The sequence below is a fragment of the Pelecanus crispus genome, chromosome Z, assembly GCF_030463565.1.
Source record: "Pelecanus crispus isolate bPelCri1 chromosome Z, bPelCri1.pri, whole genome shotgun sequence".
Lineage (NCBI taxonomy): Eukaryota > Metazoa > Chordata > Aves > Pelecaniformes > Pelecanidae > Pelecanus > Pelecanus crispus.
In genome coordinates, this window is record NC_134676.1 from 75,232,988 (window position 1) to 75,244,409 (window position 11,422).

Here is an 11,422-nt window from a genome sequence, read left to right on the forward strand (position 1 = left end):
ATTTGTAGACGCTTCACTGTAGTCTGATAGCCTAAGCAATGTCTGTACAGCTTTGACACTGCTTGGATGGTGAGATGTACAGGTGACATACTGTAGCCGTTGTTCATGTACAGTCTGTCCAAGGCTGCTTCTGCTTAAGGCAGTATTTTGATTTGTTAACATTCAGATGAGGAGTAGAAGATCTTTTTGTGGAGGAAGCTATCCTAACATATCCAAAAGAGAGACTGATTTTCCAGGAAGATTTGTTCTGGAGTGACGTCCCCTTAGCCAAGAGGGCTTTTCCCCTGTTGTCCACTTCATTCTGGAGGTCATGCTCTTGGTTTTCCCAGAGGAGAACAGCTGTCACGGTGGATTCTCATTCTTAAAACTGTTTTGACTTTTACATATTAAATTGCATACACCCATGCTTCATTTGGAAACTTGTGTTGAGACTGGAGTTTATCCAGACGTAATACCAGTAATACTTAATGTTCTTAACAACAAAAGAAAATACAATTAAACAATCTCTTGTACCAAAGTTGTGTGAAATCTGCTAAACAAACTGTATTGTTTGAGTGTAGCATGGTGACCATCCCTGGGAAAGTACCAGACTGCTGCAGGGGGTATATGGATTTCCAAAGGAAAAGTGGGCAAAACAGGGTGTTTTCAATCTGGCTGTGGATAATTTTTCTGTGATTGAAAACTGCAGGTACTAGAGAAGCAGTGAAACACCCAGGTCCCAAGCATGCTAAATATACCTTGTGGAGGCAGGCAGAACAGAGTTCGGCTTGTGAGCCCTGCCTGCAGGGTGCCAGCTGGCCCGCTCCTGCCTCAAATGACCTCTTGCGGTGAGCCTTCACGTTTGCGTAGGCACGTTTGCATTGCCACCAGACCTGGTCACCTCCAGCTGCCTCACATCCAGGACCTGAAAACCTCACCCATACCCCTAGGACAGGGTCCTCTTGCCATTTGGGGATGGGTCTGTCCCCCATCCAGCACCCCAAGTCATGACCATGAGCAATCAGTGTCCATAAAGAGGATCCTGGCTGAGTTTGGACTAGGGGATGCAAGTAGGATGCCAGGTATGGACTGAAAGACAGTTTCTTGCTTCTAATTTTCCCCAGACATCTGTTGCCTTCTTTTCTTTGTCCTGTGTCACTGTGACCCACAGACACAACTACCGTGAGCCTCAGGAGCCTCTTCCTCAGCTGGGCTTTTGTGCTCCTTTTCCAGCCAAGCTACTGCTGCTGATTTGTGACTGTAGGAGCATTTGTGTCCATGATAGAGCATAAAGGCCTGTCTAGAATGAAAAAGACACCAAAATTTCCTCTGTGTGTCAGGTTTTTGGCAACAGCAAAACTCCACAGGGACTACTGTTCGTCTTTACACAGAGATAAATACTCAGATTGCTTTGGCAACAGCCAAGCTTTTATTCAGAGATTAGCTTCACATATCTTTATGAATTTAGAAATCAGCTGGAATCCTGACCATTGGCATTTAATGACTTCCTGGTTTTGTCTAAAATGTTTTTTATAGATAAAAGGCTTACTTTCTTCTTTTGCTGGGGGTGGTGGGGGAGTCCTGTCTCTCTCCTGCAGTCACTAGATCAACACAAATTCCATTTTCCTCAACAACCTTTTGATTTGAGGGATTCAGATGGACATGGATAATTTGCCGTGGGCTCAAGCTTTTTGTTTTCTTTTTGGAAAGTGGATTGCACATGCCATCTTTCCAAGCTGTTCTTTAAAACCATGACAAGCATACATTTGAAATGAGGAGGTTTCAACACCTTCGGTTTGCAGGTGTAAGTTGGAACACAGTCCTGGTGTCCTCCATTTGCATTAGTACTTGATTTCTCCCTCAGAGATGTCAGCTAAGGAATACTTGAGGGTGGCTAGATCAGCAGGCTGGAGACCAGTGAACTCATTTTGCAGGACTGCAAGCAGCAGGCAGAGAATGACACCAAGCAAGTGTTAACCTGGGTTAGAGTTTAACAAGCACACATGAAATAAACCGGTCAGTTCTGATGGTTTCCTTCTACCCATGTCTCATTTTCTCTTTAGTTTGTTTTGTTTTGTTATCGGGCCTCCCCAGGTTTTTCTGCCTGTTGCTGTTTAAAACTTCAAAAGTTTCAGATACTACAGGATACTCAAGGACTCGGAGACCCACGCGGTATCTGAAACATCCGCAGCTGGTGCCAGGGTCTGTGGAAAGGCTACCCAGGGTCCAGGTGGGAAGGCACCCAGCAGATAGGACCTCCAGAAGGAAGGCCAGGAGGCTAAGTGTAAGCATACCCTGCCCTCCAGCACGTGGCAGCAAGCATTCAGGGGTGGCAAGCTCATGAGGACTCCCACAGCTGCCATTTGTGAGTCCTATTGAGAGAAACGTGCTCTTCATTACCTCTGGTCTGGGCTTGCAAACTGAAGCAGGAAGAGAAGACCAAAGTTCTCAGCCACCCCGAGAAACAGGAAAGTATGATGGCTGTAGAGGCAGCCCCACTGACCACAGGCATTTTCTGTCTGAGCATCTCCATGCTCACAGATGACAGTCGTGCAGCTAGTGGTCCCAGTGGGGTTGTTGGCTAATGCTTGTTGTTGGCACCCTGTGAAATGCCACGGTGCATCAGATGCTTCAGCTGGCCCTGTGTGCAGCAGGTGTAGATGTAGAAGTGTGTCTGGTTTAAGAGCAGGGCTTTGACCTAAAGGTTTTACTGAGGAATTTGTAAGAGTGAGTATTTAAATGATAAATTGTCAGGAGCAGTGTGGTGATGTGAGCTTTGGAAGAGAACAGGGAGAGCAGAGGCCAGTCTGTGCAAAGGAGTCTGTATGCCAGCAGGAGTATCAGTTGTGGTCAAGACTGTATGTCTATTTAGGAAGAGTTTTTTACTTTTTTTTTTTTTTCCTGAAAAGAGGGAAGGTGATGAGAATTAAAGGGATGAACAGGGGAAATACTAAATATTAAGGCCCAGAATGAGGTGATGCTAACATACACTGGAACTTCATTCTGTGGGCAAGGCATGCTGCTCCTCCCAGCCCAGCTAGAGCACAGGCAGAGCCACAGTGAAGCTTACATGTTAAGTCATTAGCATGTTTTAAACCAGTAAATGCTTAAAGAGGAAAGCCACCAGGTTCCTCAGAGAGGGGGTGATTTGTTGACAAAGATAGCCATACCTTAAACACGGAATTAGTTCTGCACACAGGAGTTCAAAGGTGAATACAGATGTTTGAAGTAGACACATACTGTATTCCTCCTGCGAAGGGGAAATAAGTTTTGGAACAAGACATGTTTTCTGTATTCTTATATGATCCAGCTGTTATTTTGTGCAAAGTCTGACCAAACTCAACAGCTCAAAACCCCAGAACAGGATTCAGGAAGAGGTTGGAGTGTGCGTGTGCATATAGCTGTGGAGAAGGTATGAAATCAGGGAATGGATGCAGTACTAGCAGAAACAGTTTATTTAAAAATCCCTTTGCAAGCCATGGGTGCAGTAGACTGAAAAATCTGGCAAACCTGTCAACTTTTCATGTGGAGTTCAGATACCTGGAAAAGCTGAGGTCAGGATTTTATCTATAATCTGCACATTCAGAGCTGTTCAGCTCATGGGAGACTAGAACAGGGGTCCCCAAGGATGGGGCAAGTGTAGTGTTGTGAAAGACAGGCTGATAGCTCATACCACCCAGCTCCTCCCATATGCCCCCTAGTTGTGTATTTTCTCTTACTTGCTTGGGTCCTCTTGCTGCAAATCATCTTATGAGAAGTACATGTAAGATACTGTTGCATTAATATGAATGTAGCTTTTATTTAGCTTTGCTTTGTTTCTCAGTTCCTATTTTTCATTTCTGGAGACATCCCCCCTTCCTTTCATACACAGCTCCACCAGAGAAATGTTTGGCTTGAAACCCAAAGAGGCCATTGCGTCAAAGTCTCCCAGACATATGTCAAAGAAAGCAGCATTTTGCACTCAGTCAGAAACTGCAGAAAGAGTGCTACAAATCTCCCACTCATTCAAAATTCATACAGCTTCCTTAAACAAAGACACCTTAAATAAATGAAGGGGTTTTGAAAGCACCCTTTTCAGCAAGACCATTCTCCCTGGCACGCTGCATGCTGCTTTCCCCTGCCTGGGGTATTTTTCAAGGGCTGTCTTTCACTGTCATCCTCCCCAAGCCTTTTGGAGTCTGTGGATGGAGAGGCAAGCCTTTCATATCCGAAGTTCTGCAGAATTTGCCAAATTTAGCATAGGACTATTTTACATTTGTTAATCTGGTCCACATGTGGTAGTCACATTTTATTTTTTCGCAAAAAAATTCCATGGGTGAAAGCAAACCTTACCCCAATGCTGACTATTTCCAGCAGAAACTACAAATAACAGCAACAACTATGTTTTCTTCCACCAAGAACTATAAGCTATATTGTAGTCATGTTATGGCAAAATTGGGAAAAATTATGTCAGACTAGAATTAGAAGAATTACTCCTACACTCTGTATGTTTACAGTGTGATAAATTATTTTCATGGATCTTTTGCATATATAATAATTCAGCATTCATTTTAGATTTCATTCTTTAATATTTGTATCTGGGGAAAACAATACATAGCTATAAATAAGTGCTATTTCATGCAGTACTTACCTCTATTCATCCTATGCACGAGATAATACGCAGTGTGATAAGGAGGGTTATTGATACAGCTTACAGATGGCTAGGGCATGAAGAAGTGCAGTTGTGTTCCAGCTGATGAGCGTGCTCCTCAGCTAGCATAGCAAGTGGCTTTCCCTGCTGAGGGTTAGATTGTATCAGGACGTGAAAAATGCCAGGCATTTCTGTAGCCCTTTTTGGCTATGGTGTTCTTATATAAAACAAATCATCTTCCCATGGCATTGCTTTCACCCTGCAGAAAGTGCAGCAAGACCCTGCTCTCTGTTGGTAACTGGCAGTAACTGCTCAGTGTCCTTTCTTCTCTCAGTCGCCATTGTCCCTGTGGAAGAGGTGGTGTAGTCACCTGTCACAAGTGCCACTCAGAGAACAGGAGGGGATTTGGAGAGGACAGCAGGTGGACAAGGGGAGGCAGGCAACAGTGGCAGAACATAAATGTCCCTGCAGTTCAGCTGGAGTGCATCTTTTCTGTCTTTGATATGGTAGTGCCTTGTCCTGTTTCTGTAATCTTAACAAAACTGCAAACACAAGCAAGATCTTTTTTCCCCCTTCTCTCCTCTCACTCCCTAAAAGAGGCCCTTTCTGTATTTTTCCCCTCCATATGGACGTCTCTGTATGAGGAATTTGCAGGGTGAGTGTGAGGTCATGCCAGAAAACAGTAAAGTCAGGGTCAATGGGTGGAAGAGGGCACACCAAAGGGAGACAATATGGTTAAGCAGGAGAAAAGCGGTGTTTCAGAATTGGTGTGCATTGACAAGAGCCGCATCCCACCGGAGCCTCCAAGGGACCGTGGTGTGTGACTTGGCAGAAGCAGAAGCACTTTTTTTTTTTGCTGTTGCGAGTTAGAGGAAAATAAACACAGACTTACACTGTCCAAGGCAAAAAGAAAAGGAAAAAAAAAGTGCTGCTTAGGAAACACTTCACCTGCTAACCTGAAAAGTTTCACAAGTAGCCGTCCAGTCTGGTCACTGGGAGGTGGCCGTGTGTGGGTCCTCGGTGTCTGGGCTGGGTGGTGGAGGCTGAATTGCATCCTTGACCTGCTCCCCACCCCTGGGGTGGCACAGGGACACCGCAGCCCGGGGGAGCTGCCGGGAGGGGGACAGCAGGCAAGCCTCAGGGTGCTCTTCCATGCCACCCCCTGCCACGGCTGGCCCCGAGCAGTCCTGGGGGGCCTGGGTACCAGCGTGGCTCCAGCATGTTGTTTGTGAACTTCTTACATCCTCCCCAGAGCAAATCTTAACACAAAAATATACTGCAGTTGATTGGTGTTCCACTAAAACAAGGCTTGCTTTTCATCTGCAGCAGCAGCAATAAAACAATTTAATCTGCAGCCCTAGGATAAAACTGGACCAAATGCTCTTGCCGTGCATGTAGAGGGACTGTCACTCAGAAGTCACTTCTGCGAGCCTGTGTTTGGATCTGTGCAGTGTCTGCCTTTTGGCTTTCTGAAAAACAAGAGAAAGTTCCACAAGACAAACTGACAATGTTTTTCCCAGCCCCCTTCAACCTCTTTTCCCCTAACTATGTCAGATTCTCCGGGTATGTCTGCTTCTCAGAAGAGGGGCTCTTACTTGCTTTGGCTCTTATGAAGTTTTTGTAAATACAGGCATCAATTTAAAACAGTCTCCACTGGTAGGAAGAAAAAGTCATCCCGAGTAATGGTCAGTGCTTAGTGATAAACTAAACCAGCAGGCATGCTTGACTGCAGGAGCACAGAGGTGATCAGTCATTCAAGTACAGCCTTAAATTAATATTTCTGTGTTTTAAAAGGCTGTTTCTATGGTATCCTTCCTTCCTAATTCGTCTTTCTGTACTGTCTGCAGTTTGTTGTGTTGATTTTGCAAACATTCCTGAGAGGACCAAGGACCTAGTAATGAGTGACTAGTTTGTCAATGTTTATTCTCATATAGCTTGTTTCTTTTCTGCTGCTGTTTTTTGGAGTTGTTTTCTCTTTTGTTTTTCTAGTCACTCATTTTTGTGTGGTTTATCATGGTTGGTTTCATATGCCTACTGCCCACAACAGTCTTTACTCTGTTGCAATCAAATCTTGCTGTGAGGCCATGCCATGCTGGAGTTTCCAAGCATGCAACTACTGTGCAAATACAATCCGCACTGAAGCATGACACGGAGGTTCAAGACAGACGTGGTGTAGTCATATTGTGGTTATTGGAAAGCGTTCAGTGGACTTCTGCCACAGTGCAGCAAAACAGACTATGCATGAGGAGTTGGAGTTTCAGCCCTGGGTGAGAGGTATCACACAGAACAGAAAATGAGATTTAGTGTCATGACTCCTTTGTTGTAACTCAGATTTCCTGCTGTAAAATGTGCTTCTCAGTCTATAGAGACCCTTCCTCTCTTGACTCCTTAAATCTTTTTAAAAGATGCATTGCCATTTCTCTGGTCCTCTCAAGTTTTCCTGTCTCATGGCTAGTCATTCATCCCTCAGCCTGATGGGCATCTCTTCCTCACCAGGCCCTCTCTTGCCAGACCCACAGGGCAGACCTTGACTGTGCACCATAGCGATGTTCCTCCTGCTGCAAATTAACAGCTCAGTCAGCTTCATGTGGTGCCAGCACCTCTAACGACTGCCAAGGTTGGAGGTGTCACCCCAAGGTGCTATCTGTCCAGGCAACAGTGCTCTTTAGCCACCCAAGGACATACCATCTGCTATTTTATTCATGCATGTTGGGCTCTCCTAGCACCATGGCATGACAATGACATATCCATGAAGATGGTCAGACTTGATTCACTGAATGTAATAGATCTGCTTTTTATGTCATTGTAACGTGGGTCTGACCAAGTTTGTGAAATGTTAAGATACACTTGGAAATTACTCACACTATACTTTAGGCTGCTCTTAGTTCTCTTTCTGAGCAGGAAAATACTTCAAGATTTTGGTGTATGCTTAAGGCTTTTCAGTATACGGCAGCAGGAAGCTTTCGGACCTCATTGTTTTATTAGATGTGGTATTTTTAGATCTTCATTCTTGGTGAAATCAATGCACAACAGATTTCCAGAAGGGAAAGAATTTAACCTCACTTTTAGTTTAGTATCACTTTACTTTGACAAATATTCCAAGTAAGAAATAGAAAAAATAAATTTAAAGCTTTTTTTTTCCTTCCAGGGAAAGAGTTCCATGTTTAACAGATGATGTTTCCTAAATCTGAAGTAATAGGAGCCTGACATTTTTATGTTTCTTGCATTGTACCTAACTCAAACATGCCCTTACCGTGAGTGATGCTTTCCAGTATTTTCCAGGGTACTGACAGTTAAATAACAAGTGAGAAAACTGGAGTCATTGTGTGTGACACCATTTGCAAGCACTTAACTTAATAAGCCACAGGAGCCGTTGGCATGGTTGGAAGTTTTGCTAGGAAAATCCCAGGGGCTAAAGTAAAACAAAACCCTAGACTGAATGGGGCTGGCTTCAATGGCTTTTACTTCCCAATAACAAATGATCTGCCTGTTCAGAAGCTTGAAGCTAGCCTTCTTTGTGCAAAGGTCCGGTCCTGGATGCTGCGTGCTGCCACCACTGCCGCATGCAGGAAACAGGTTGGAAAGTCAGCCTGGTCTGCGGCTGGGGGCCAGGGCAGCTGAAAGCCCACTGTTACCCAAGCAGGTCTGGAGCTGAGCAGCATGGGTTTCTTCTCCTCTTGACACACTGGCTGACAGCATGTCATTGACCCAGCTCCAGGCCTGGCGTGAGCAGCAGGGTGGCAACTTGCAGAATAATGACTTCCATTCACTTCCAGAGCTGGGTGGGAAGGAGACCCTTTGTTTTTATCTTTTTTCAGTGTAGCATGAACTGTACAGAGCATTTAGTTGCTTGCTCAACTGCAGTCTACATTTTCTTGAGTGCAACCACATCAAGCCTCAGCATGTAGGTTGTTGGACCTGTCTGAGATACTGAGGAGCCCAGAGAGGCTCAGAAACTCCACCTGAGACCAGTGGTCAGTGCAGTGGGCTGCATGTGGAATTTTGTCAGAGACTTTGGCACTTTCTTAGGGGCAAATGCCTACCTGCCTTACCATACTTCTTCATGTTGTTGCTGCCTTTAACTTACCCAAAAATGGTAGCAATAGAATGTTCTGTTTGACATACTTAATTTCTCAACAACAGATTTGAAAAAAAACAAACAAACAAACAAAAATTGTTGGAAAATTGGAAGCTTTCAATTGCAACTTTGAACAACTCTAGGAGAGCTTTCCTGTCAGCTCCATTGTTCCCACATTGGACTTCTCTGCTAAAGGCCTGGTGAGGATGTAGTCATCGTCTTTTGTCTTTGACTGTAGATCCCATGACTTGCAGTGTTCCCGTCTCTGATGTTGTTCTCCCGAGGCAGCCTGTAATGAAGAAAATACATGCTCAAGCTGGAACAAAGTCCACCGCTGCCCCACTAGCTAGGAGGTTAAACACAACACACACAGTTTCAGCAGTGAGTGGTTGAATTAGAAAGGTTGTCTTGGTTTCTGCAGAAACCAGCTCAGCAGAGCTGCTCCGTGCAGAGGGCGGCCTCTGCATCAACCCAGACAATCCTGCAAATAAAGAGATCTAGTTTTTCACTCTTCTGGGAACAGGCACAAGGAAGGGACAAAAGACCATCGTCCCTTGCATGGGTTTCAAGTACTCTTTTCTGGGACTGCTGGAATCCGAAAGAGCTGCAAACAAAAGCTATGAAGTGGATTCATGTGTTTGATGCCACCTCGGCGTGGGAGAGTTTCATCCCTATTCTGTAAAATTGCTGCCAGCCCCCTAACAAAGTCAGTTGGCCAAATATATCAGTGCTTTGTACTGGCAGCTGGCAGTTCGCCTCCCAGCTTCTTTCCGTTTGCGAGCTTTGTTGGTCAGCAAAGTGATAGGCATTGAGTGGCACTGTGGCACCACCAGTTGCGAGCAAGCTCAGTTTAGGGATGCTTTTTTGTATGTAGAAAGCCTGTGTGTGGTTGCCTGGTTGGCAATCAATGTCTGTAGCCCAGCACACCCTGTGTGTTTGCAAAGCCCCTTGGAAAACGTTCTTCTGTTTGATCTAGGTGAGTTTGGTATCCAAATGGAAAGGTGTCTGCACAGCTTACAGCTGCCACCACCCAAGCTGGAAATAGCTGGCACCTTCTTGGCAGGCACAGCAAAAAGGCTGCACACTGCAGAGACTGACTGTAGTCAGCTGCTAGACCTCCAGAGTACATTCACTGCAGAAAAAAATGGAGGCAATATGTTAACAAATAAATACCCCAGTGACAGGAGAACCTGTCTGAAAACAGCGCTCACCAGGTAGTGCTGGAAAGCCCTTATTGCTGCTGCCTGCACTAAGCCTGCCTGCTGATGATAAAACCTTGGTTTCCACCTCAGCCAAGCATGTCAGCCTGGAAAACCTCAGGAGCACCGTCTTCATTCTGACATGATTGGTGTGTAAGGGCTTCCCCACTGGTACTTATATTTAAAAACTCTTAAACCTTGCAAGGAGTTAGCATCTTCATTTAACTCAGTACTCCCAAAAAAGTGCAAGGCATTTGATTTCATTTCTGCATTGAACTCTGAATTTTGTTCTGGGTTTTATCCCCCTCAGAGCTTTGCAAAGCAGAGAGGAGGGCAAAGCATTTTAATCAGAGTAAGGCTCTTTGGCATTTACACTATTGAAGCCTGAGGAGCCTCTGAGTTTCTGTTGAATAGAGCCCTTAGAAAAGAAGTAGATCTGTTGAAGGACGACATTTCAGTGGAAGAAGGATGTGTGTTTAGGACTTTCCATTACATAATGGGGCTGAAATGGATTAACAAGACCCAGGCTTTCTTTTTCTTGAGAATTGCTGCCTGCACCATTCTTTTTCTTATTACTGATGCTTCAGTCACAGCATTCACAGAAAGGTTTTCTTTGTTGTTATTAGTTTGAGAAGTAAATTGCAGCATTGTTTCTCCTGATCAAGAGATTGATTAGTCAGAGGTCTCTAGCTGAAGCAAAAAAATGTTCCTCATTATCAACTTTAAATGCAAATGTATTTGCCAAGCAGAGAACGTTTCAGATGATATTGGGGGGGGGGGGGGGGGGGGGGGTGCCCTACTCTTTTGATGTGCTGCCCATAACCATTTACAGATCTTTGAAAGGCAGCCCTCTCATCAGGTCAGTGAAGAAATAGTGTGGGAACATACTCTTGAAAGAGAAAATGAACCGTTGCTTCTTGCAGTCGGATGGTTCTCACAGTGTCTTGACGAATAACTGTGCCTTAGTATATTTGTGGATTTTGTTGTGTTTTGTCTACTCTTTCTTTTCCTAGGTGCTTTCATAATCTGCTGGACCCCAGGATTAGTCTTGCTGCTCCTTGATGTTTGCTGTCCCCAGTGCAACGTCCTGGCCTATGAAAAATTTTTCCTGCTCCTGGCGGAGTTCAACTCTGCCATGAACCCTATCATCTATTCCTACCGGGACAAGGAGATGAGCGCAACCTTCAAGCAGATCCTCTGCTGCCAGCGCAGCGAAAGCACCAATGGCCCCACTGAAGGCTCAGACCGGTCAGCATCCTCGCTCAACCACACCATCTTGGCTGGCGTCCACAGCAACGACCACTCAGTCGTGTAAAACCACAGCCAGCCGCGTGGCTGACGAAGAGCAGTGGGCTACACCACAGAGCGGGACAGCTGCACAGCCCCAGGGAAGGTAACCCACTCACAAGGTTTTCTCAAACACTAATGGACTACAAGTACTTCTTTTCCAGGGAGCCTGACACACCGGTGCGGTCCGCCCCATCCACAGGACTGGCCATGTTGCAAGGCCTTTGAATTCTACTTTCAAAAAGTAGA

General features: G+C 45.2%; 1 protein-coding gene across 1 annotated transcript in view; it reads left to right on the top strand.

Moving 5' to 3' along the window:
* LPAR1 (lysophosphatidic acid receptor 1) overlaps positions 1-11,201 on the top strand; it is a 49,005-nt gene extending 37,804 nt beyond the window's left edge. Inside the window, exon 3 of the mRNA XM_009492488.2 lies at positions 10,900-11,201. Coding sequence (XP_009490763.1) covers positions 10,900-11,201 — 302 coding nt within the window. The remainder of the gene's footprint in view (positions 1-10,899) is intronic.
* Positions 11,202-11,422: the final 221 nt, after the last annotated feature.